The sequence below is a fragment of the Pongo abelii genome, chromosome 1 (assembly GCF_028885655.2).
Source record: "Pongo abelii isolate AG06213 chromosome 1, NHGRI_mPonAbe1-v2.0_pri, whole genome shotgun sequence".
NCBI classification, from domain to species: Eukaryota; Metazoa; Chordata; class Mammalia; order Primates; family Hominidae; genus Pongo; species Pongo abelii.
In genome coordinates, this window is record NC_071985.2 from 227,973,892 (window position 1) to 227,999,522 (window position 25,631).

General features: G+C 54.2%; 2 protein-coding genes and 1 long non-coding RNA gene across 5 annotated transcripts; 1 reads left to right on the forward strand and 2 right to left on the reverse strand.

The window, feature by feature from the left end:
* Positions 1-668: 668 nt before the first annotated feature.
* Positions 669-7,495, reverse strand: HES3 (hes family bHLH transcription factor 3). 2 transcript variants are annotated; one of them, XM_054542101.2, is made up of 4 exons: positions 7,019-7,495; positions 2,839-2,934; positions 2,656-2,737; positions 669-2,127 (listed from the first exon to the last, which is right to left on the reverse strand). In XM_054542101.2, exons 2-4 carry the CDS (start codon positions 2,917-2,919, stop codon positions 1,754-1,756), a joined length of 537 nt encoding a protein of 178 aa, XP_054398076.1. In that variant the 5' UTR covers positions 2,920-2,934; positions 7,019-7,495; the 3' UTR covers positions 669-1,753. The 2 variants fall into 2 exon arrangements, with proteins under 2 accessions (XP_054398076.1, XP_024089059.2); XM_024233291.3 differs by lacking the exon at positions 7,019-7,495 and adding an exon at positions 3,046-3,244.
* Positions 7,496-8,667: 1,172 nt separating this feature from the next.
* On the reverse strand, positions 8,668-10,490 carry LOC129052197 (uncharacterized). Its single transcript, XR_008517092.2, has 4 exons — positions 10,131-10,490; positions 9,907-10,037; positions 9,433-9,466; positions 8,668-9,053 (listed from the first exon to the last, which is right to left on the reverse strand). It is a non-coding gene; the product is annotated as an uncharacterized LOC129052197 (long non-coding RNA).
* A 771-nt stretch (positions 10,491-11,261) lies between these two features.
* On the forward strand, positions 11,262-23,858 carry ICMT (isoprenylcysteine carboxyl methyltransferase). Of its 2 annotated transcripts, none has more exons than XM_002811568.6 (5): positions 11,262-11,600; positions 12,342-12,430; positions 13,683-13,852; positions 15,230-15,447; positions 22,087-23,858. In XM_002811568.6, exons 1-5 carry the CDS (start codon positions 11,406-11,408, stop codon positions 22,267-22,269), a joined length of 855 nt encoding a protein of 284 aa, XP_002811614.2. In that variant the 5' UTR covers positions 11,262-11,405; the 3' UTR covers positions 22,270-23,858. The 2 variants fall into 2 exon arrangements, with proteins under 2 accessions (XP_002811614.2, XP_054398119.1); XM_054542144.2 differs by having other exon boundaries at positions 11,276-11,600; positions 22,381-23,858.
* Positions 23,859-25,631: the final 1,773 nt, after the last annotated feature.

Below are 25,631 nucleotides of genomic sequence, written 5' to 3' on the forward strand. Positions count from 1 at the left end.
TTTGGGGGTTGGACTTGCTCTCTGTCTTCAGACAAATGCTTCAGTCCCACCAGCGAGTGAGGAGTGAGATGGTCCTGGAGTAGCAACAGGATGAAGCAGTGGGGTGGGCTCCACAGCCCACCAGTGGAAGAAAGGCCCTATTAGCCCAGTTGGCAACCCCTGCCCCAGGGTTGGCACCTGGGGCTGCTAGTCACTGTGAGCTTGACTGAAGAGAGTGAAACAGGGCAGGGCAATAGGAGCTGGGCCTAAGCGTCTTGGGACTTGTTGAGCCCCTGTCCCCACGCGCCCCCGTGGAATTTGGAGGAAGGACCTTTGGGTCTGCAGTGCAACACCGCCACCTGGTGGACTGCAGAGGGATTTGTCCTGGCCTCTACCCCACCCCACACCGCGGGAAGCACAGACCCGAGAGGCCACCCTGGACGGCGACAGCCGGGACCCTCACCCTCGCCCCAGCTCCAGCGAGCCCACTAGGTGCGACAGTGGAGCTGAGTTTTTGAAGGACCGTGGGTCCTTCTCCACGCCTTTGGACCAGGACGAGTTTAGTGCCCTGCAGGTCAGGGCCGCCCAAAAAGAGAAGAGCTTCTATAGAAAGTTGATATTTGTGGTTCCAAAAGATGCACCTAAGTAGGCATCGCAGGGGTGGGAGATATTAGACCTCTGGTGTCCTCTTGATAGCGACTTCACAGATTCGCGCTGGCTTTATTCTGAATTACAAGGTGTCGGGAGGAGGTGTCAGGATCTCTGACCCCACAACCCGAGCTGCCCCTCGCTGGCCCGTACTCCTGGGCCAGAAGCCCAGGGTAAGAAAATCTGACTTGAGAGCCTCCCACCACCGAAGTCCGTGCGCAGCAGTGACCTCATTATGGACCAATAAAGTGGCGCAGCGCGCTCCGAGAGCCGTCCAGGGTTTGGATTCTGCGGCAGCCCTAGGGATCTGGAGCTGCGGGTTCTACGGGGTCCGGGCTTGGAATGTGGGCCAGGGTCTTTGTCGAGCGGAAGGCGTTCCCCTCTCCCACGACAGGCACCGGGTTCACTTTTGCAACCCTCAAGCTGGTGCCACCAAGCAATGGGTCCCTTCCAGGAACCGCGTGGGCGGGGCGTCCGGGTGGGACGGTGCATCTTAGGGGCGGGGCTTCTGAGAAGGGTGGGCCTCGGGGAGTGCGCCAGCTCTGTGGGCAGCACCGCTTGCGGAGGAGGTCGTTGGAAGCCAAGAGGATCCCGGGTTGGGGGAGGCTGGGAGCCCCTCGCCGGCGGGGCGGGGCCAGGCGCGTTTTGTGCCGGTGGGAACCGGGCGCCCGCTGTCCGCTGAATGGTCCGGGGCGGGGCAGCGATTCTCCTCGCTGCGAGGGGTCAGCTCTGCGCTGTTGCCAACTGCGACATTCCCACCGCTGCGCGGCAACCGGGCGGGGGTGGGGGCGGGCGGGTTGCCCGCCAGGGGTCCCTGGGAAAGGGGTGCAGCCCAGGACACCCCCTCCCAGCCCCTCCGGAGGATGGGCGGAGAGCGAGCGGTCCGGCGTGTGTAGGTGGAGCTGGAGTGGGGGTGGATTATGCCCAGACGCGCAGACCCAGTCCGGCAGGGCTGGGGGTATTTCTCTGCGTTTGCGGGGTGCGCGGCCCTCTCCAAACCACCCCCGCCCAAAGACCAGAACGGACGACTGGGGGGTCCTGGCAGTCACTGTGGGCGTGCTGAAAATAGTCCCTGTGTCGCGAGACCAAATAGGGAGCGCCTTAAGTTCAGGCCATCCCCGGGGCTTCACCAGGGCCGCCACACGCGCAGGCCCAGCCCGGGGCTCTCGGCGCAGCGACTCGACGCTGGCTGCGGCGGGGGGACGCTGGCGGACGAGCCGGGGAGACTTCCGGGGAGGAGGAGCGGGGGTGGTGGGGACCGCGGGCCGCCGGCGGCCGGAGCAGGAGCCCAGACGGCGGGGGTGCAAGGGCGGAACAGCGCGGGCGCCTCCTGGCCCAGCCCGGCGCTGTCCATGGTGCTGCCGGCGGCGCGCTCGGGCACCAGGGGGCAGCGCAGGCCGCCGCCGACCTCATCTCCGCGCCGAAGGAGCTGGCTCACGCCGGGCAGGCAGCTGTGGAAGCCCGACGGGTGCTCGGCTCCCCTGGGCACTGGCCAGAGCCCTGCGGGGAAGAGCGGACGCGAGAAACAGGGAGGGGAGGGGAGGGGAAGGGGGAGGGAGGGGAGGGGAAGGGGGAGGGAGGGGAGGGGAAGGGGAGGGAGGGGAGGGGAAGGGGAGGGAGGGGAGGGAGGAAGGGAGGGGAGGGAGGGAGGGAGGGAGGAGAGGGGAGTGGGGGTGGAGGGGAAAGGAGGGAAGAAGCGTGTTGAGGAAGGGAAGAGGAGGGCGGAGGTCAGACTACCCGAATGTCTCCCCCGGGGTCCAGACCTACCACCCAGATTGCAATCGCACAGCCAGCCCGGGCTTTACTGCTCCTCCCTCGCCCCCTAGCGAGCTGGGGCCCCCTCCTTACCAGCTGCCCACCTGCCTCCGAGTTGTCCTCTTTATATTTGCTGTCTTGCTATGTTGCCCAGGCTGGTCTCAAAAGCCCGGGGTCAAGCGGTCCTTGAGGCATCCCTCTTTATTTGGCCTTGTGCAACCCTGGCTCTGATCCCACAAGCCTCCCCCTCCTCCCTCCAGCCCTCCCCTGTACCTGGCAAGGAGTTCTGAAGGCTTCTCATGTACTTCACGCTCAACTCCAGGATGTCAGCCTTCTCCAACTTGCGCTTCTGGATCTACCCGACCATGGAAAGGTCTATTAGGCCGGCCTCCCGAGGTGGAGAGAGGGAGGTTGGGATCGTATCACCCACCCACCCCCACCCCGCCTGAGTCTCACCTGGTGCGAATAGTGTTTCTCCAGCAGCGACTTGAGCTGCTCCAGTGACACATTGATGCGTGCCCGGCGCTTTTTCTCCATCAGCGGCTTGGAAATCTGCAGATGAACAGCCTTTAGAGTGCAGGACTGCCACCCTTCTGCCCTCTGCCCCCCCCCCACCACCTCCCGGGGAAGGGTGCCTGCCCCTCATCCCTCAAGACCCCAGACCTTTCGGAAGTTGCCGGGGAGGCTGCCCCGGGCAGCAGGCTCCGTGCCCATGTTGCAGTCCATGCACCAGTGCGAGGCAGCGCCGCCTTTATAGGGACCCTCGTTTACATGTCAATGAGGCCCTCTGCACTCTAGAAACCTCGAGGAGGAGGGGACCGAGGGAGGACGCACCGGGAAGCTCCCCACCTCCTTCCCTCAGCCCCCTCCCATAGCCTAGGCTTCCTCTCACCTTCAGGACCCCCCCTGCCTCCCGAGGGACCCCCCTTCCCCTTTCTCTGTCTTTTCCTTATCTCTCTGGCCTCCAGCACTTCCCAAGTCTGAGGAGACCTGCCATGCCCACCCCCTCCATGCCCATCCTGTCCCAATCCCCGTAAGTTCTCCAGTCCCACTTGCCAAGTCCTTGATACCCTGGGGTGCAAGCATTCCAGGGCTCACCTACTGGGGAGGTACATGGGCCAGCTAGCCACAGGCTGCCTCACTGACTATGACAGGGCTCTGGGCTCCCTCGGGACTGATGAAGATGCCAAGGCGACGCCTTTGTATGCACTTCATGCTCTGGCCATACCAGCAACGCCGCATTAGTTGCCCTAATGTCGGGACAATGCAGCAATTTTCTGCCTGTGGCTGCTCAAAGCCGGGCACAAGCCGAGCCCGCGGGGGCCACGCAGCAGCATGTGTCCCATTAAAGCGTGCAGCCCACCCGCGGGGCCGCAGCCAGCTTCATCCTTGCTGGGGCCTTGGGATTGGGACGGGTCCTGGTGAGGGTGCAGCCTGCGTCCTGTGTTCTCTGACACCGCTAGGATCCAACGCGGACTTCCCACAGGAGGCAGGTGGGGTGAACCCGGCTGCCTCTCCCTTCCTCACAGCCCTGGGCTTCCAGGCTGGATGGCTTTGGTGGCAGACCCTGTCCCCATGGAGAAGCACTGGAAGTCTACTCCCATGAGCCTGCTGTCAGCTCCACGCACAGGTGGTGGTGGCAGGAGACCACTGACATTCTGGGAAGAGCTCCAGGCCACACTTCGAGAGGTCCAGGGCCCGCACCCCAATCCGTGATTCAGACTATGGCGGACCCAGTGGAGGAGGCGCCTGGAGCACTTGCCCCAGGATGGGCTAGGCCTACAGCAAGGCTCTGGGGCCATCCCCCTGGTTGGACTCCAGGAGGCTGAACTGTAGTTGCTGTGATGGACAGGAAGGCTGACCTCCAGGAAGTCCCTGGGTTCAAACTTAGACACCTCCCATGGGACCTCATGGCCTTAGTTTTGGGCTTGTAAAATTATATTCTGAACAATGCAGCCCCCATTGCTTCTGAGGGTGACAGGGAAGTCGCAAAAATTCTGCAGGTGAGCCCTGTGGCAGAGGAATGAACAAACCGGCTTCTGTGTAGGGACTCAGGGTGGGGTGCGCCCCCCAGCTCCATCAAGCCGGGGCATCTCCCCCCAGCCCGCCCCCGCCTACCCTCCCCAGGATAGCGGCGTTCCCAGGCGCCAAGCAGCGTGGAGAATCGCGCCACGCCCTCCCCCTTTCAGGCCGAGGCAGCGGCAACAGCAGCTCTGGAGCTCTCTCCAGCCCGGGCCGCGGGGCCCGCGGGCCAGATCCGGGCCAGATCCGGGCCGACCCGGGCCTGGGAGGGCGGCGGGGGCCGAGACCAGGCGGCGGGCGCTGGCACGCGCCGGGCAGCTTTGAAGCACCAGGACCAGCCGGGCCGGGGCGTCCTCCATGAGACTCGCTCCGAGCTTGGGGCGGTGGCGGCGCGGTACAAAGGCACCACGGGGCGGGCGGGCGGCGCGGCCGGACACAAAGCGGGCAGCCGAGTGTTAAGGGCATTGTGCGGGCCCCACAGAGCGGCGCCCGAGCCCGCCCCCGCCCCCTCGGGGCCAAACTCCGGGCGCCCCGCAGGGCGCGGACTTCCAGCTGCTGCACATCTGCACAGAGGCCTGGCGCGCGCCGCGCGCCGGCGGGCCTCCCCCTCCCCGCGTTCTCGAGCTGCGGGGCAGCGGGGCAATTTGTCCTCTAATTACAATCCTTCCCTATAAACCGCCGCCCGCGCCTTTCAACTCGAGGGCATTAGCAAACCAATGGCCCTCCGCGCAGCTCTCGCGGCCCGCAGCTGGGTGCCGGGCCCGCCCCCTCTCCTGAGTCCGGGCCGCCATAAAGGGGCCCCGGGGCTGCCCCGGCCCGAACCCCGACACCCACCGTTCCCAGGGCCACCACCCCTCCCAAGCCCGTCCCCTGGGATTCCAGTCGCACTGGGTGGGGCCGCTCACGTGGATAGCTTAGTGTTTCTTAAGCAGTGGAAAATTGACCGCAAAATGCGCTAATTCGCAATGTTCTGCTTTGGCTGCGGGAGGCGAGGCCCGCTTTAAGGCCTGGGCGGAATTCTCAGGCGTCGCTCGGCCCTTGTCCACTGAATGGACTTCCGCCTCCGCTGCCCCACGACCTCAACCCCGACACTGCCCGCCGCGCCCCCTGTCCCGTGGCCCGTTTTCGGTCAGTGGTCTCCCCACCTGGAATGATCCCCCTACTTTCTGGCGCCCCCGCCCGTGGCTCCTCCATCACAAACAGCCTCCTTGGCCCGCTACTCGCCTTACACTGGCCGAGGGTCGCGCAGGATCAAGGTGGGGAGAGATCTTGGTGCGATTTCCACCCTCCCCTTTCCCGAGCTCTGAGCCGAGTTTCTCCCCACCATTGCCACTTCACCCTCACTTCTTGCTCCTATCTCTGGGCAGCCACTTCCCTACTAAGTTGAAGTCATCGTGCTTTGCATCTGACAAGGTCTTTGGGAAAGACAGCAGACTAGTCTCTACAGGGACCCTTCCCGGAAACCCAGGCTGAAGACTCGGGGTCCACCCTCCACCCCAGCCTGTCACGCTAATTACAAGCCCTGAGTCTGGGCATCCTCGCACAGCCTCAGACAGGCCTGGCTCCAAAGGGGCTCACAGAGACCAGGAGGTATTTTCAGAGCTGGAGGGGGAGTGGCAGTGGGTTCACCCTATCCTCTGAGGGCAAGCAGGACAAAGCGCTCTCGGGCTGCCAGGAAGGGCATGGACCAACTTAGAAGCGGGGCTTACGCAAGCTGGGATGTAGGCCACCAACTCCCTTTCCATCTTTAGCATCTGGGGTCCCCAAGGCGGCCTGGAAAGGAGCACAGGTCCAGGAGGAGAAGTGGGGAGACCCAGGCCCCCCTCTGCTCATTCAAGGAAAAAAACTTCCTTCTCTAACTTCTGAGGGCTCTTAGAGCCTCCAAGGCTGCTCAGGGCTCCCTCCTGTCTCATGTTGGGAAATTTAATGCAGAAAGTGACAAGTGTCTGTGCCACCCCTTCCGTCATTTGGTTTTCTTGAGTTCGACAAAAAAACACAAAAAAACAAAAAAACATTATGTCAGGTCTGGAACCAAGCAGGGAGAGGTTTTCGGGCCCCAGGACAAGAGCCCTACCTGCGGCCCATCCCAGAGGACAGCCATGTGGCTCCGTGTGGCAGCCCCTTCCCTTCTGTACTTCCAGGGGTTTGAACCAGTGCTAACTGGTGAGTGCTTCACAGGCTACTGTGGATGCAGGTGACTGGAGGGAGAAATCTGTTGTCCCCCTCTGCAGATGCATTTCAAAGTGAAATGAAGTGATTGCTCCATGTAATTAACTATTGGGACACACAGCAAAAGCTCTGAAATGACTCAGCCAATTGTCTCCAGATGTGGTTGGAGAGGCTGCGATTGTTTAACTCTCTTTAGCTGTGTTGGGACTCCCAATAGCCCAGCAGACAAGGGCCCTTCAGAGGACAAAGGCCGGGACTCCAGCAAGTGCATCAACGCTGACCTGGCCCAGCTCGGGGAGAGTGAATTCAGAAAGACCCCCATTGCCCCGGCCTTTTGTGTTTCTCCCCAGCTGGCTCTAATCTTTAAATATTTACCCGGCCCCTTTGTGCACATATGACTTGTGCACTTTGGGCTGATGGTGCTCATAAATTACAGATCGTTTACCTGTTTTCCAGCCTAGAGGGAGCTTTCATTCCTTCAGCCTGGAATGGCCAGAGCGGGGGAAAGAAAACTTTTGGAAGACAGGGATTCCCTCCTGGGAAGAGCTGCGGCCACACTCGACAGGCCCCTCCCTGCGGCCCTCCCAGCCTCCATATGGACAGGGGACGGGGCAGAGGCCTGTGAATGACTGGGAGCTGCCGGGGACCGACTGTCTTAAAAAAGTCACTAACCTGGCCAGGCACGGTGGCTCATGCCTGTAATCCCAGCACTTTGGGAGGCCGAGGCTGGCGGATCATGAGGTCAGGTGTTCGAGACCAGCCTGGCCAACATGGTGAAACCCCGTCTCTACTAAAAATACAAAAATTAGCCGGGTGTGGTGGCAGGTGCCTGTAATCCCAGCTACTCGGGAGGCTGAGGCAGGAGAATCGCTTGAACCCAGGAGGCAGAAGTTGCAGTGAGCTGGGATCGTCCCACTGCACTCCAGCCTGGGCAACAGAGTAAGACTCCGTCTCAAAAAAAAAAAAAAAAAAAAGAAAAAGCCTAATTTCATCTCGGCCTGGAGTTTAACTTGGAAATAGCACAGTAGTTCTCAGGGTTCTCTAAAACAGGAGGTATCCACACTCGGGCCCAGGAAATAAAGCCACCTCAGCCTGTGGGCGGATGGCAGGAGGGGGAGGGAAGGGGGAGGCTGCAGAGGGACCTTCCTGCATGAGAAAGGAGGGCTCCCTTTGTGCCTGCCTCGAAAGCTCCTAGAACAAAACACATTCAAATGCTTATTTACAAGAACAGTCAAGCAAGGCATCCCAGGCAGAGCAGTTTTCCCTTTTTTTCTTATATTTTTGTAGGTGTGTTGTCCCCGAGCATGGAGGGCTGGGTGCACAGTGGGTCTGTTTGATCAGATTGCTTTCCTCTGTGGCGGGAAAGCAGGTCCCTGCGTGGGGTCTGCGTGTTTCTGTGCATCTCCGTGTGTGTTTCCTTGTGTCTATGTGCAGCCCTCTGCATGTGACTTTGTTTCTCTGGTTTGATGCCCGTGTGTGCTTAGATCTGCTTCCTCTCCTTTCTCCTCCATCACTGCTCTGTGAACCCCAGGCCCTGACAGATTCGGCAACTCCAGCAACTTCTGAAAATTCTCCTTCCCTGGAGTCCGGCCCCACCTGGGAGGAGACTGCTGCCTCTCCCTTCTTTCTCCCTTCTCCAAAATGGGGCTGATGAAGTGGGAGGGGCCAATGGGAGGTGATGGACAGAGGAGAGAGCATTGCTGCGGTTCTCCAGTCTGGTTACATATTACTCTACAACCCCGAGTGGCAACAGTCCCTGGGGGTAAATCAGGGCTGTCATACATTGAGGAGAGCAGAAGCCAGGAAGGGCTTCCCAGGCACAGTGGGTTTTGCCCCCAGGACCAGCTCACTTCCGGGGGTGAAGGTACGATGAGTGCCCTCTGGTGGTCCTGAGGTGTCCTGGTGCAGAGGGAGATGTCCCGAGTCTGTGGGAGACCACAGGACACTGGTGGCAGTCACAGGAGCTCTCAGCTCCCACCAACATTCACGTTCAGGCCTCCTTCCCATGTGGCACTGCAGCTGGGTGACTGTGATTTTTAAAACATTAAATCTGTTTTCAATTCCCATCCACCAAGTTTAGCAAGTTTTCTGAGCAGCGTTTAAACATGGTACTGGAGCTAGGCGCAGTGGGGCATGCCTGTCGTCCCAGCTACTCAGGAGGCTGAGGCAGGAGGATGGCCTGAGCCCAGGAGTTTGAGGCTGCAGCGAGCTATGATCTCGCCACTGCATTCCAGCCTTGGCAACAGAGTGAGGCCCTGTCTCAAAAAAATCAATAACTAAAATAAAATAAAGTGGTACTGGGCTTTACAGAACAAATACCAATCTGTGCCAGAGAAATAAGTATCCCCACTGTACAGGAAACGGAGGCGCATAGAATGGATTTGCCAAGGTCACAAAGCTAGGCTGCAGAGGCGAGGGGTCCGGGATTCTGGCCCAGGCTCTCCATCCAGCTTGCCAGGTACCAGAGCTCCTGCCAGGATCTGCAGGGACAAGAGTGGAGAGGTGAGGGGCTCAGATGCAGGGCTCACAGTCTGCCTGCCTCTCTCGCTGACCCACCACTTGGTGCCAGCCTCCCTGAGGGCCTGTCCCCATCCCTTCTCAGCCTTGCTCCCTCCCGCCTCTGTGCCTTTCAAATGCCAAGCCCTCACTCCCTCCTTGATCTCATTTCCAATGGAGGGCAGGCTGTCCATCCCCGAGGGCCCCAAGGCCTAGCTCTGGCATCTGTTCCTTGCAGCCTCCTCGCCCTGCCGCCCTCCAAGCTGAGGGCCTCCCCTGGGGTCCCTCTTTGCTCCCCATCCTTGCTCTCCCCTTCTGCCCCCACTCCCACCCCTGCAGAGTTGATTCCAGTTTTTCACTTACTGCCTTTCTCCTCCAGCGCAGCTCTCTGAGCTACCTGAGGTGAGAGAATTTACTCTTTAAAAAGTAAAGAACAACTTCTGATTATAGAAGTAATCTATGGGCCGGGCACGGTGGCTCATGCCTATAATCCCAGCACTTTTGGAGGCCGAGGCGGGTGGATCACCTGAGGTCAGGAGTTTGAAACCAGCCTGGCCAACATGGTGAAACCCCGTCTCTACTAAAAATACAAAAAAACTAGCTGGCCGTGCTGGTAGGCTCCTGTAATCCCAGCTACTCAGGAGGCTGAGGCAGGAGAATCACTTGAACCCGGGAGGCGGAGGTTGCAGTGAGCCGAGAGTGCGCCATTGTACTCCAGCCTGGGCAACAAGAGCAAAACTCCGTCTGAAAAAAAAAAAGTAATCTATGTTCATTGTAGGCAGTATGGAAACTGCAAAAACACATAAAGACAATAAAAATCACCAAGAGTGCCACTACCTAAAGATAGGCCGGGGTGGAGGCTCATATCTGTAATTCCAGTGCTTTGGGAGGCTGACTGGAGGATCGCTTGGGCCCAGGAGTTCCAGACTGCCGCACTCCAGCCTGGCCGACACAGTGAGACCCTGTGTCTAAAAAACAAAAAAAGAAAAAAAAAGGTACATATATAGTCGGCGTTATACCATTTTGGCTGATAGCTTGATCATTTTCCCAGGCTCAGATACCTGCCCTTTTTCCCCAAGTGAAGTCAGGATCACACCGAAAAGCTTTGCCTCCTGCTGTTTAAAAACCTAATACAGGCCGGGCGCGGTGGCTCACGTCTGTAATCCCAGCACTTTGGGAGACCGAGGCGGGCGGATCACGAGGTCAGGAGATGGAGACCATCCTGGCTAACACGGTGAAACCCCGTCTCTACTAAAAATACGAAAAAATAAGCCGGGCGCAGTGGCGGGCGCCTGTAGTCCCAGCTGCTTGGGAGGCTGAGACAGGAGAATGGCGTGAACCCGGGAGGCGGAGCTTGCAGTGAGCCGAGATCGCGCCACTGCACTCCAGCCTGGGCGACAGAGCGAGACTCCGTCTCAAAAAAAAAAAAAAAAAAAGAAAACCTAATATATCCTGAGCATTCCCATCACCGTCCAGCCTTGTTCCACAACAGGAATTTAAGCGGGCGGTGGTCCCGTCGCATGGATGCCGTTGTCCAGGCCGCTTTCCAGGGAGCCGCAGAGGGAGGGCGGGAGGTCGCCGCACTCGGCGGAACCCGCGCCCCAGGGCGTCTGGTTTTCGGGGACCACGCAGGGCCGGCGAGGGTGCGGCCGTTTCAAACTTTTTTTTTTTGAGATGGAGTGTCACTCTGTCACCCAGGCTGGGGTGCAGTGACACAATCTCGGCTCACTGCAACCTCCGTCTCCCCGGGTCAAGCAATTCTGCCTCAGCCCCACCAAGTAGCTGGGATTAAAGGCGTGCGCCACCACGCCCAGCTAATTTTTGTATTTTTAGTAGAGACGGCGTTTCCCCATTTTGTCCAGGTTGGTCTCGAACTCCTGACCTCAAATGATTCGCCAGCCTCGGCCTCCCGTGAGCCACCGCGCCCGGCTCGTTTCAAATTTTACATTGCTTCTTGGGATAGGAACCTCCTGAGTTTGGGACTAAGTTTGGACAGAGGCGGGCTGCGATTTCTCCCACCACTTCCCGGCCCCCGCCCGGCACAGAGTCGGGCTCAGAGCCCGGATGTCCCCGAGGGGCGGGGAGGGGCGGGGAGGGGCGGGCGGGGCGGGGAGGGGCGGGCGGGGCGGGGAGGGGCGGGCGGGGCGGGGCGCTCCCGCCAAATTCCGGACAGCAACACGGCGGGCCCGAGTTCTCGCGAGAACTGGCAGGCGGCGCGCGGCTCCGGGCAGCTGCTCGTCCCGGGCCGGCGTCGGCGGCACAGTGCGCAGGCGCAGCCGGCGCGTTTCCCCGGGCTACAGCCGGCTCCGCCGCCCGCTCGTCCGCCGCCCGGCGCCATGGCGGGCTGCGCGGCGCGGGCTCCGCCGGGCTCCGAGGCGCGTCTCAGCCTCGCCACCTTCCTGCTGGGCGCCTCGGTGCTCGCGCTGCCGCTGCTCACGCGCGCCGGCCTGCAGGGCCGCACCGGGCTGGCGCTCTACGTGGCCGGGCTCAACGCGCTGCTGCTGCTGCTCTATCGGCCGCCTCGCTACCAGGTGCAGGCCGGCGGGGGCCGGCTGGGCCGGTGGGGCGGGCGGGGGTCCGCTTGGCGCGGCGCGTGGGCACCTTTCTCCCTGGGCCCGCAGTGGGCTCCCACGCGCGCGCTCTTCATCCTCGAGTTCAGATCGCAGGAGGGGACACTCTCTCTCCGGGCTTGGGCGCCCTGCACCCGAGGAGTGGGTGTTAAATTGCAGCTTGTGCAGCTCAGCAGGTGCGCGTGGGGTGGGAGTGAGCGAGCCCGCGAGTGCTTTTATGTAACTTGAGGTGCAGAGACCTACCTGCTGCCCTGTCTCAGGTCAGAGGCCCCGCAGTGACGTGGGTGGGGCTGGGCGCACAGGCCCGGGTGCCCTGACCTCATAAACTAGGCTTAAGCAGTTTTTCTACAGCCGTGAATAATAATCGCGAATAATAATAATAATGGCAGCTAAAATTTAGGTAGCAGTTAGTCTTAAGTGTTTTACGTGGGTAATCCTTACTGCAGTCCTAAAAGGTAGGTACTGTTATCCCCTGGGTGTAGATGGGGAAGCAAGCTCAGAGAGGTTAAATAACTTGGGAGGCCACACAGCCAGAGAGGGGTGGGTGCAGAATTTGAACCCAGGTCGCCCACTTCTCCCTTTCAACCTCAGCAAATCGGCTCTATCTGCTTGCCTGTGGCTTGCCTGTTCCGGGAAGGTCAGCAGCCCAGATCTGTACTCTGAGGACTGCGAGTGACTGAGCTTCTCTTGGGTTCCTTTCAGATAGCCATCCGAGCTTGTTTCCTGGGGTTTGTGTTCGGCTGCGGCATGCTGCTAAGTTTTAGCCAGTCTTCTTGGAGTCACTTTGGCTGGTAAGAATTCCTTCGGAAATACTGGTTTTCAGGCGAGGGTGGACAGATCAGAGGGTCAGTAGTGGCATTTCCTCATCCCTGTCTCATCTGTGACCGGCAGAAGGCTGTTCAGGGTTCTCTGGAAACGAAGTCTCCTGGCTTCCCCCTAGTTGCTCACATTTCAGCCCTTGTGATTTCGTGCCTGTGGGTTGATTGTGAATCAGGCAGAAACAGATCTCCCTGGCACCCCCAAAGGTGCTGTCATCCGCAGCTGTGGTGACAGCATTCAGTAACGTGAGCAGCCCTTCCCGGAAGGGGTGCAGGTCCTCGGTGGCGGGCAGGGGCAGGGCTCTGGCTTGTCTTCATAGGCCTTTTTCATCTCTAATTTCTATTAGGTCACATCTAGTGCATCCCCACAGCCATTGTAGGATTTTTCCCTACACTATGATTTCAGTCCCTTGAGCCTTCTAGTCTGACCTGGATATGAACCAGTGGCTTCAAGGTAAAAAGTTTTATCTCCTCTTATCAGTATTTTGAGCCATCTAATCCTTTTTTGCCGGAATTATTTCAGTTTTGTTAAATTTTGTATCTGACATACATCACTCCTTTATGTTGTTATCTCCCTCTTTCATGTTTTATTGTGTGTAGTGTCATTTTTAAAGGACAGAAGGGCCCATAATGCCTCTGTGACCTATGGGTTTGTTTTGCTTGTGACATTCAAAAACAGTCCCTTGCCGGGTGCGGTGGCTCACGCCTGTAATCCCAGCACTTTAGGAGGCCGAGGTGGGCAGATCACGAGGTCAGGAGTTCAAGACCAGCCTGGCCAAGCCAGGAGTTCGAGACCAGCCTTGCCAACATAGCGAAACCCCGTCTCTACTAAAAATACAAAAATTAGCCGGGCATGGTGGTGGGCACCTGTAGTCTGAGCTACTTGAGAGGCTGAGGCAGGAGAATCGCTTGAACCTGGGAGGCGGAGGTTGCAGTGAGCCGAGATCACACCGTTGCACTCCAGCCTGGGCGACACAGTGAGACTCTGTCTCAAAAAAAAAATAAAACAAAACCAGAAAACACCAGAACCAAAAACAGCCCCTTAAAAACTCCACTTTTTGCAAACCTGAGGTAGTAGATGCTGCAGATGGGTACCTGTGTCCACTCTCAGACAGGTGAGAACAGGGCCTCATAGACTTAGGGACAGCTCAGGAGACCCAGATGTGCACTTATGGTTAACTTGGTTCTCTTGTCCCAACTGAACTCTCTTTTTGTCTTTAAATAGGTACATGTGCTCCCTGTCATTGTTCCACTATTCCGAATACTTGGTGACAGCAGTCAATAATCCCAAAAGTCTGTCTTTGGATTCCTTTCTCCTGAATCACAGCCTGGAGTATACAGTAGCTGCTCTTTCTTCTTGGTTAGAGTTCACACTTGAAAATATCTTTTGGCCAGGTTAGTGTGCCTTATGTCCCCCTCTGGAGGAGAAAATGGTGGCTCCCATTCAGGCTGAGGACAATGACATTGATTCACCTTTCAGGTCTAATCTCCCCCAAGCGATTTTCCGCAGACCTCTATCCTCAGTAAGCTATTTATAAAGGATGAGCTCCGCTCATGAATTCTGCCTCTGGATTTTGACTCGAGGACGTGCTGACCTTTTGCTTTAAAGTTTGCATCACGTAGTGCACCATCTAATGTGAAGTCCCAACCTTGGGTAGTTGTGATTCTAATTTTATAATCAGATGATATTTAGACGTTTCATGTAAGAGTTTACTGGCCAGGCACGGTGGCTCACGCCTGTAATCCCAGCACTTTGGGAGGTCGAGGCAGGTGGATCACAAGGTCAGGAGTTCGAGACCAGCCTGGCCAATATGGTGAAACCCTGTCTCTACTAAAAATACAAAAAAGCCGGGCGTGATGGCACCTGCCTGTAATCCCAGCTACTCGGGAGGCTGAGGCAGGAGAACTGCTTGAATCCGGGAGGCGGAGGTTGCAGTGGGCCGTGATCGTGACACTGCACTCCAGCCTGGGTGACAGAGCGAGACTCCATCTCAAAAAAAAAAAAAAAAAAAAAGAGTTTACTAACAAGGTCGGGTGCAGTGGCTCACGCCTTTAATCCCAGCACTTTGAGAGGCCGAGGTGGGTGGATCACATGAGGTCAGGAGTTTGAGACCAGCCTGACCAGCATGGTAAAACCTCATCTCTACGAAAAATACAAAATTAGCCGGGCCTGGTGGCGCATGCCTGTAATCCTAGCTACTTGGGAGGCTGAGGCAGAATTGCTTGAACCCAGGAGGTGGAGGTTGCAGTGAGCTGAGATTGTGCCATTGCACTCCAGCCTGGGCAATGAGAGTGAGACTCTGTCTCAAAAAAAAAAAAAATTTACTAACAAAAGCCTCCGTATGTGGAATGCACTCTGAAATTGAATGTCTCACAGCCAGTGAAATGAAATACATGTGGCTCCTGGGATTCAGGGTGGAGACCTTGGACCCTTCTTTGCTTCTCTTAGCTGTACTTGTCCCCAAATGAAGGACTGAGCATGTGGCCAGGGGTCGTGAACCAGAGAGCCCATCAGCTGTAGCAAGAGAGCATCTCTTTACCATGATGCTTTCATTGTGCTTATTGGTGTTTTAAAGTAAATTGATGAACAGCATAACTTAGGGGAATGTGTTTTCTTATGAAATTTTAATGTGATGACGAATGCTGATTGCCCACGAGCACATTTTCTGTTTCTGTCTTTGGGAAAATAGGTTAATTTTAAGCAGTGCGAAGGGGAGCTCAGCAGGCCAGTGTTTTCACTCCCTGTGTGTCATTGATGTCTCTCTCCTACAGAACTGAAGCAGATCACCTGGCTCAGTGTCACAGGGCTGCTGATGGTGGTCTTCGGAGAATGTCTGAGGAAGGCGGCCATGTTTACAGCTGGCTCCAATTTCAACCACGTGGTGCAGAATGAAAAATCAGATACACATACTCTGGTGACCAGTGGAGTGTACGCTTGGTTTCGGCATCCTTCTTACGTCGGGTGGTTTTACTGGAGTATTGGAACTCAGGTATAACATTAAATATTACACTGCTTTCCTTTTCTTTTTTTTTTTAGTAACATTTTAAACGTGATGTAATTCACATAGCATAAAAGTCACCATTTCAAAGTATACAATTTTGTGGTTTTCAGTGTATTCGTGAGGTTGTTGGTCTCCTTTAAATAATAGGTACATGTTCTTCTTGGCGTGTTTCAAGTGATAATTTAATAAAAGTCAAGAGAACTAATGTAGTCCGTAATGCTTTTCACTATGTGCCCAGAACCTGGGTGCATAAGTCCTTGGTGATTCTTGGTGCTGTTAGCTACCTGCTGTATCCCTTCATCCTGTTTCTGCCTCTGTTTGTTTGTTTTCTTTTTTTCTTTTCTTTTCTTTTTTTTTTTGGTAGAGACAGGGTCTTACTATGTTACCGAGGCAGGTCTCAAACTCTTGGCCTTAAGTGATCCTCCCACCTCAGCCTTGCAAAGTGCTAGCATTATAGGCATGAGCCATTGTGCCTCTCCCTTTCTCTGCCCCTTCAACCTATTAATAGATCTGAAGCACCCCAGAGGGCTGAGGACAGAGATGGGGCTTAGGGAAGGGAGTGCCCTCTGCCACTCATGTGGCAGCTTGGCTGGTTTTCATCAGAAATAGGTATTAATGGGGCCGAGGCCATGTGTTAGTGAGCTGTGTGAGCCATGGAGGTTTGTTCTTCTGTCTCAGGCTGAAGAAAAGGCCTTGTTTTTTGTTTTTTTGTTTTTTTTGTTTTTTGAGACCTAGTCTTGCTCTGTTGACCAGGCCAGAGGGCAGTGGTGCGATCTTGGTTCACTGCAACCTCTGCCTCCCAAGTAGCTGGAACTGTAGGCACGAACCACCATGCCTGACTACTTTTTGTATTTTTTTTGTAGAGACAGGGTTTCTCGAGTTGCCCAGAGCCATCTTGAACTACTGAGCTCAAGTAGTCTGCCTTCCTGGGCCTCTCAAAGTGCTGGGATTACAGGCTTGAGCTACGGTGCCTGGTCTTTTTTTTTTTTTTCTTTCCTTGTTGAGATGGAGTCTCGCTCTGTTGCCCAGGCTGGAGTGCAGTGGCGTGATCTCAGCTCACTGCAACCTCCACCTCCCAGGTTCAAGCGATTCTCTTGCTTCAGCCTCCTGAGTAGCTGGGACTACAGGCGCCCGCCACCACACCCAGCTAATTTTTTGTATTTTTAGTAGAGATGGGATTTGACTGTGTTAGCCAGGATGGTCTTGATCTCCTGACCTCATGATCTGCCCTCCTCGGCCTCCCAAAGTGCTGGGATTATAGGCGTGAGCCACTGTGCCCAGCTTTTTTTTTTTTTTTTCAAGACAGGATCTTGCTGTGTTGCCCAGGCTGGAGTGCAGTGTTCTGATCATGGCTCATTGCAGGCTTGACCTCCTGAGCTCAAGTGATCCTCCTACCTCAGCCTCCCAAGTAGCTGGAACACATTACAGGTGTGTGCCACCATGTCCGGCTAATTTTTAAATTTTTTGTAGAGGTGTTTCTCCCGGCCAGTTGCCTGTAATCCCAGCACTTTGAGAGGCCGAAGTGGGTGGATCACTTGACGTTAGGAGTTTGAGACAAGCCTAGCCAACATGACAAAACCCCATCTCTACTAAAAATACAAAAATTAGTTGGGCCTGGTGGCACATGCCTATAGTCTCAGCTACTCGGGAGGCTGAGACCTGAGAACCGCTTGAACCTGGGAGGTGGTGGTTGCAGTGAGCTGAGATCGTGCCACTGCACTCCAGCCTGGGTGATGGAGTGAGACTCTGTCTCAAAAAAAAAAGAGATGGTTCCTCCTTTGTTGCCCATGCTGGTCTTGAACTCCTGGGCTCAAGCGATCCTCCCACCTTGGCCTTCTAAAATGCTGGGATTAGGCTAGGTGTGGTGGTTCTTGCTTATAATTCCAGCTAGTCGAGAGACTGAGGCGCAATATTTGCTTGAACCTGGGAGGCAGAGGTTGCAATGAGCTGAGATCACGCCACTGCACTCCAGCCAGGGCGACACACCAAGACTGTCTCAAAAAAAAAGAAGAAAAAAAAGTATAAGGATTATAGGTGTGAGCCACTGCACCTGACTCTATATGTGTGTGTGTGTATGTGTGTGTATTTTTTTATTTATGTATGGTTTTGTGTTTTGTTTTGAGGCAGGTTCCCTCACCCAGGCTATAGTGCATTGGCATGATCATGGCTTACTGCAGCCTCGACTTCTTGGCTCAAGTGATCCTCCCACCTTAGTCTCCTGAGTATCTGTAGCCCAGGCTGGAGTGCGGTGGCACAATCTAGGCTCATTGCAACCTCCGCCTCCCGGGTTTGAGTGATTCTCCTGCCTCAGCCTTCTAAGTAGCTGAGACTACAGATGTGTGTCATCACACCTGGCTAATTTTTGTATTTTTAATTAATTTATTTTTTTGAGATGGAGTTTCACTCTTGTTGCCCAGGCTGGAGTGCAATGGCACGATCTCAGCTCACTGCAACCTCTGCCTTCTGGGTTCAAGTGATTCTCCTGCCTCAGCCTCCTGAGTAGCTGGGATTACAGGCATGCGCCACCATACCCGGCTAATTTTGTATTTTTAGTAGAGACGAGGTTTCTCCATGTTGGTCAGGCTGTTCTGGAACTCCCAACCTCAGGTGATCTGCCTGCCTTGGCCTCCCAAAGCTTTGGGATTACATATGTGAGCCACCATGCCCAGCCCCTTGGTTAATTTTTGTATTTTTGTAGAGATGGGGTTTTTCCATGTTGCCTAGGCTGGTCTCGAGCTCCTGCGGTTGAATGATCTACCCGCCTTGGCCTCCCAAAGTGCTGGGATTACAGGCTTGAGCCAACACGTATATTTCTTTTTCTTTTTCTTTTTTTTTTTTTTTTTTTTTTGAGACAGAGTCTCACTTTGTTGCCCAGGCTGAAGTGCAGTGGTGCGATCTTGGCTCACTGCAACCTGCACCTCCCACGTTCAAGTGAGTCTCCTGCCTCAGCCCCCTTGAGTAGCTGGGATTACAGGTGTGCACTACCACGCCCAGCTAATTTTTTGTATTTTTAGTAGGTTTAGTAGGGGTTTCAGCATGTTGGCCAGGCTGTTCTCAAACTCCTGACCTCAGATGATCCAACTGCTTCAGCCTCCCAAAGTGCTGGGATTACAGGCGTGAGCCACCGCATCCAACCCGTCTATTTCTTTTTTAAAATTACTATTTGGCTGGGCACAGTGGCTTTGGGAGACCAGAGCAGGAGGATTGCTCGAGGCCAGGAATTAGAAACCAGCTTGGCTGGCCGGGCGCGGTGGCTCATGCCTGTAATCCCAGCACTTTGGGAGGCCGAGGCGGGCAGATCATGAGGTCAGGAGATCGAGACCATCCTGGCTAACACAGTGAAACCCCGTCTCTACTAAAAATACAAAAAATTAGCCGGGTATGGTGGCACGCGTCTGTAGTCCCAGCTACTTGGGAGGCTGAGGCAGGAGAATGGCGTGTACCCAGGAGGCGGAGCTTGCAGTGAGCCGAGATCGCGCCACTGCACTCCAGCCTGGGCGACGAGAGCGAGACTCCATCTCAAAAAAAAACAAAAGAAACCAGCTTGGCCAACATAGTGAGAACCCTTCTCTCCAGAGGAAAAAACTAAAAATATATCTGGAAGTTGTAGCGTGCACCTGTAGTCCCAGCTACTCAGGAGGCTGAGGCAGGAGGATTGCTTTGATTGCTGCTGTACTCCAGTCTGGGCAACAGAGTGAGACCCTGTCTTAAAAACAGAAAACAAAATTATTTATTTGTGTATTAAAGATGAGATCTCGCTGTGTTGCCCAAGCTAGTCTCAAACTCCTGGGTTCAAGCAGACCTCCTGCTTTTGTCTCCTCAGTAGCTGGGACTATAAGTGTGCACCACCATGCCCAGCTAACTTTTTGTTTTTTGTAGAGATGGGGTCTTATTGTTGCCCAGGCAGATTTTGAACTCCTGGGCTCAAGCAGTCCTCTCACCGCAGCCTCTCAAAATGCTGGGATTACAGGCATGATCCACCATGCCCAACCCAAAGCCTTATTTCTTTTTTTTTTTGTTTTTGAGACAGAGTCTCGCTCTGTCGCCCAGGCTGGAGTGCAGTGGCGTAATCTCGGCTCACTGCAAGCTCCGCCTCCTGGGTTCACGCCATTCTCCTGCCTCAGCCTCCTGAGTAGCTGGGACTACAGGCGCCCGCCACCACGCCCGGCTAAATTTTTTGTATTTTTAGTAGAGACGGGGTTTCATTGTGTTAGCCAGGATGACCTCAATCTCCTGACCTCGTGATCCGCCTGCCTCAGTCTCCCAAAGTGCTGGGATTACAGGCGTGAGCCACCGCACCTGGCTGCCTTATTTCTTGAAACTGTTTCTTGATTCTTTACTCTTGGTCCTAGAAAGACTTGGCCAAAGAATGTGAATAGATCTTGGAAAATTCACCAAGTCTTTGGGAAAAGTCTCCGAGTCTTTGGGCAAATCCAGAGATCTCTCAGGCATCCCGTCAGCAATGCATGGTCCTTGCTGACTCTCTGGTAACCCCTAACGGTATACTTGGGCAAATGATCACATAGCATTTACTTTACATTTTTTGTTTCTGAAACATGTCAAACCCCCACATTAACAATCGCCTTCCCTGGGAACAAATTGGTTATGACTGAATAATGTAATTTGCCATAAATGCTTGCTTCCTGTATATGTGTGTGCACTAGAACCAAAGGGTTTTCCATACCTTTTTGCCCATAGATTTTTTCTACAGTGTGCTCCAGCACTTGTGCATGTATGAACGGAACATGTCTTTCCTGATATAATACTTACTCTTACTGTTTACAAAGTCCTGTTTTCTGTCTTACTATTTCAGTACTGTTCATAATGCACTAAATGATTTCCTGGCTTAGTAACAGGCCGCAGCCTGCTATCGAGAACGCCCACTGTAGGGTATCCCCAGCAAGCTATGCCAGACGTGAGGGTACAGGCCCCAGAGTCACTGACTGGGCCAGTCCTGATTCTGACATTCACTGCTTGGCCTCATTCTCCTCTCACGTTAAAGTGGGGGCAGCAAGACATAGTGGCACATGCCTGTAGTCCCCTCTACTCGGGAAGCTGAGGCAGGAGGATGGCTTGAGGCCAAGAGTTCAAGTCCAGCCTGAGCAATATAGTGAGACCCTGTCTTTAAAAAATAATAAAATTTTTAAAAAACAAAGTGGGGATAGTAGTGTGCCCTCAAAGGTTTGCCATGAGAGTTGAACAGGGTAATGATTGTAAAGGGCTTAGCATGGCACTGGGAACATAGTAAGTGCTCAATAAGAGAAGGTGTGAGAGGTCAGGACATGAGCCTGGCTCTCTGGGTGGCTGTATTAGAGCCTAAAATCTATATTCAGAAAACATACAGAAAATGTATGTTGGGGAAGATGCACATCCACAGGGGACCAGTGGGCAGGTGTAGGTGAGTGGTTCCCTGAGGAGCTGGGGAATGCTTTTGGCCTTGAAGGACTGTTAGGCTGGAGATCAGTCGGAAGGATGTTCTTTGTTTTTTTTTGAGAGGGAGTTTCGCACTGTCGCCCAGGCTGGAATGCAGTGGCGATCTCAGCTCACTGCAACCTCTGCCTCCTGGGTTCAAGCAATTCTCCTGCCTCAGCCTCCCAAGTAGCTGGGATTACAGGCTTCCACCACTACGCCCGGCTAATTCTTCTATTTTTGGTAGAGACGGGGATTCGCCATGTTGGCCAAGCTTGTCTCAAGCTCCTGACCTCGGGTGATCTGCCCTCCTCGGCCTCCCAAAGTACTGCAATTAACAGACATGAGCCACTGTACCTGGCCAGGATGTTCTTAAAGGTGGAAGAAAGGGCCAGGAGTTCGAGACCAGCCTGGGCAACATTGTGAAACCCCATCTCTACAAAAAATACAAAAATTAGCTGGGCGTGGTGGCACATGCCCTTAGTCCCAGCTACTTGGGAGGCTGAGGTGGGAGAATCACTTGAGCCCAAGCGGTTAAGGCTGCAGTGAGCCATGATCACGCCACTGCATTCCACGTGACAGGGTGAGAATCTGTCTCGGGAGAAAAAAAAGAAAAGAGGCAAAGTGGGCACAGCGTGGGGAAGGCAGGAGACTGGGGAAGTGGGCGAAGTGCTGCTCTTCTGGGGTTGGAAACCCAGACTCAGGAGGTGGGGTTCAGGCTCTAGAGCTCTCTGAGCGTGGAGGTAATCTGCTGGAAGGGGCATTTCGGAAGCTTAGTTTTGTGGCCCTGTATCTCGTGCTGAAGCAGAGGCTGTGGGTTTAGGAGGCAGAGGCCCAGGCAGCTGTGGTGTAAGCGAATGCATTTGTGGTGGGAGGGTCCTGGGCAGGAAGGCAGCGTGCATGGGACCTCATGTTGGGGAGCTCACACCCGGAGTTGGGGGGCATTGCTGTCACCCCAAGCTGAGGGTTGAAATCCAAGAGGTTGATCTTGTGATTTACAGATCTCTCTCATGTAAGAGGAGCAACAGGAAAGCACATGAGACAGGCCTGCAGCACTGAGTGCTTAGGGCTAAGGTGACAGTACTGCTCCCAGAGACCCTGACGGTCTCAGCAGGGCACAGGCACAGAAATCCTCTGGATATTAGAGACAGACGCCCACCAAAGCACAGGGTGTCATCCCACGGTCACCCTGATGAGCCCGGTGTCTCCCTCTGTTAGGTGATGCTGTGTAACCCCATCTGCGGCGTCAGCTATGCCCTGACAGTGTGGCGATTCTTCCGCGATCGAACAGAAGAAGAAGAAATCTCACTAATTCACTTTTTTGGAGAGGAGTACCTGGAGTATAAGAAGAGGGTGCCCACGGGCCTGCCTTTCATAAAGGGGGTCAAGGTGGACCTGTGACGGGCAGTGGCTCCGGTGACCTTGGGGCCTCCGACCCTGTGCAGCCTGGGACAAAACTGTTTCCGGTTGGCCGCTGCAACATGGATTTTCTTAATCGTTTTATGTCATTAGTCACTCTTCTGGAATGTCACTCAAGACCAAGCGGTCAGAAGGCCTGAGGACCCAAGGCCCCACCGGAGCAGTCTGTCCTTATGCCGAATCAAGGCGGAACATGGGTGAAAGACGAGTAAGAGGCAAATCACAGCAATATTCCACAGCGCCCTCCAGAGTTACCTGGGGAGGACCGAGGCCACACGCCACTGCCCCCGAGGCCAGAGTGTAAGTAAGGGATAACCAGGACTCCCTGGGAGAGATGGACTCTGTCCTCAGCAACACTCCACAGCAGAAAGGGGTAGCAGGTACCCCTTCTTATCAGCAGTAAAAATGCATTTACAACCTTTCATTTAACCGAAAAACACAAACCGCTTTAACCTCTTTATTTCTGTCCCCCACTGCATGAACATCTATACAATTTTAAAAATACTTCCTCATAGGATGCTTTGGGCCTTCATCTATTTAATCATAGCTACATATCTATTTTTTATAAGTAGCAGTACACATTCAAAGGGGTATTCCTAGCTCAACGCTTGGTGTTCTAGCTCAACTTTTATCCTGCAGCAAGTAAGCCTAGATAACCTCCACGCGATTTGGCTGAGTGGCTTTGTGTGACCGTGGCCCCAGGCCAAGGGGATCATGGCCCTGGCCGGCTTTCCCGGGGGTCTCAGCTCCTGTTGTCAGTGACAGGCGGCTCAAAGGAGCGTCAGTTTCTTTTGATCCAAGAAGTGCTTACTGAATGCCTGCCCTGTGCATGGCCTTAAACATTGAGAAGTGCTGCTCTCCGTTTATTTGGGATTTGATTCTCATTTTACCATAGCTTATATTCTCAATTTCAATGTCAGTCTCAGAACTCTTGTTTTCTGTGTTCTGTTCTTAAAATTACATTGTCCCTCATGTCATTTCAAACTGTTTTCCAAAGGGATTTGAGCATATACAACTACAAATCCAAGCAGATTGACTCTCAAAAATAATCTTAAATACTGCAAATAGTCCCAACTAAGATTCAGTCAATATGTTTGTTTTGCAAGTTTGGGAGAGTAGTTGGCTTTGAGTCACACATCGAAGCTTTAAGAGGTGAGACGCTGGCTTCATTCTGGACTAGACAGGAACTTGGCCTCAGCGTGAGATCCTGCCATGCAGTGTTGCGGTGGCACTGATGAAGTGTGAATGTGAAGGCGGCGTTGGCGCGGGGCCAGAGGACCACTCTGCTGCCCCACCACGCGGCTTGTGAGGAGCCACTAAACCTTTCCGTGCCTAGACCTCCCCATCTGTGGAATGGGGTCAATACCACCTACCTCACAGGGGTGTTGTGAGGACTGAGAAGAACAATGTCAAATGTTTTTAATACTCAGATGTGGGAGCGACATCAATGAAATCTGTACTGTATGAAAGCTACACAAAAATGGGCAGACATTTCGTTAATTGTGCCAGATACCTAAAATGTATATTCAAAAAAGCATTTTATCAACTCAGAAATATGACTTATTTCTAGATTTCATGGCTTAATGAATTTTTTCGTTGTTATATATACCAAAGAGGCTTACGGGTTATTGATTACTAGTATGACAGCTGCTGCTTTGAAAACCAGACAGACGGTGGGGCGCGGTGGCTCACACCTGTAATCCCAGCAATTTGGGAGGCCAAGGCGGGCGGATCATGAGGTCAGGCGTTCGAGATCAGCCTGGCCAACATGATAAAACCCCGTCTCTACTAAAAATACAAAAAAAAATAGCTGGGCGTGCTGGCGGGTGCCTGTAATCCCAGCTACTTAGGAGGCTGAGACAGGAGAATCCTTTGAACCCTGGAGGCAGAGGTTGCACTGAGTTGAGATCGGGCCATTGCACTTCAGCCTGGGCAACAGGGCGAGACTCCATCTCAAAAAAAAAAAAACAAAAACCAGACAGACTTGCCCATCGGCCCTCATGACATACGTGCAGTGGGACTCTAGCCAAGGCGGTGGGCCATCATTACAATTTTTCTGGAGTAAATGATCCACGGTGGGACATCAACTGGCACTTCCTCTGTTTGGGAACTTGAGTTGAATCATTTCTAAACTTGTCCTTTAGACCATGCCTAGGGCAGCAAATTCCACTTCCTAGAACTGCAAACTGGGAGAGGATGTAGTTAGATTCTGGCAGCCTGGCCCGGCTCTTTGAGGGAAAAGTTCTTTCCCCTGCTCAAAGTAGGGCGGGCCCAGCCTCCATTCCCATTGGGAGCCACGAAGTTGTCTTGTTGATAGGTCTAGGGCAGCTGTTGGCAGCTGCTGGCCTTGTGGATGGTAAGCTGACGGTGTTGGCATTTAATGCCATCCTCCATCTGCCAGAGGCCTAGGAAGCCCACCTTCACACCGGGCCCACCAGCTGGAAGGAGCCCAGGAGGGAGGTCTTAGGTTTTCACGGTGAAATGCTGTCTGACACCAGGGAAAACTTGACATATTCTGCTTTGGAGAGGAATTCCAGGGGTAGGGATGGTGAGAGAACATACCCACCCTCTTTATAATCCCAGAGCAAAAGTCAGCAATTACTTAGGGATAAAAGATGAACTCCAATTTTTTTTTTTTTTTTTTTAAGACAGTCTTGCTCTGTGGCCCAGGCTGGAGGCTAGAGTGCAGTGGCACCATTTCGGCTCACTGCAACCTCCACCTCCCGGGTTCAAGCGATTCTCCTGCCTCAGCCTCCCGAGTAGCTGGGACTACAGGCTTGGGCCACCATGCCTGGCTCATTTTTTTGTATTTTTAGTAGAGACGGGGTTTCACCATGATGGCCAGGCTGGTCTCGAACTCCTGACCTCAAGTGATCCACCCACCTCGGCCTCCCAAAGTGCTGGGATTACAGGCGTGAGCCACCACACCTAGCCAAGATGAACTCCTTAAGGGCAGGATTTGGTGAGTGATTGACTTCTTTTTAGTTCCGTGATCTTGAGATTATTTTTAGCTTTATAAATTGAGCAGTGGCAGGGCCCATGGAGAATCAGGTTAATGAGGTAAAGGCTTTCTGGGTATTTGCTGCCAAGGCCACATCACCAATTTTCTCAACTTAAAAAACTGTCAAGAGATTTATTTTTCCATTGCAGGTTTTAAAGTGGAGATTCTGAAGTGGAAAATAGGTACTGTCAGAACAAAGCTACCTGGAAACAGCATAGAGTGAAGCCTTTCGTGAGGGCTTGCAGGCCGCTGCTGAGTAGCAGTTTACAGAAGAGGTTGCAGGGTGAGCCTCTTAGCAGGACAGAAAACAAGGCAGCAGCGCACCTGCCACCGCTTTGTTGGT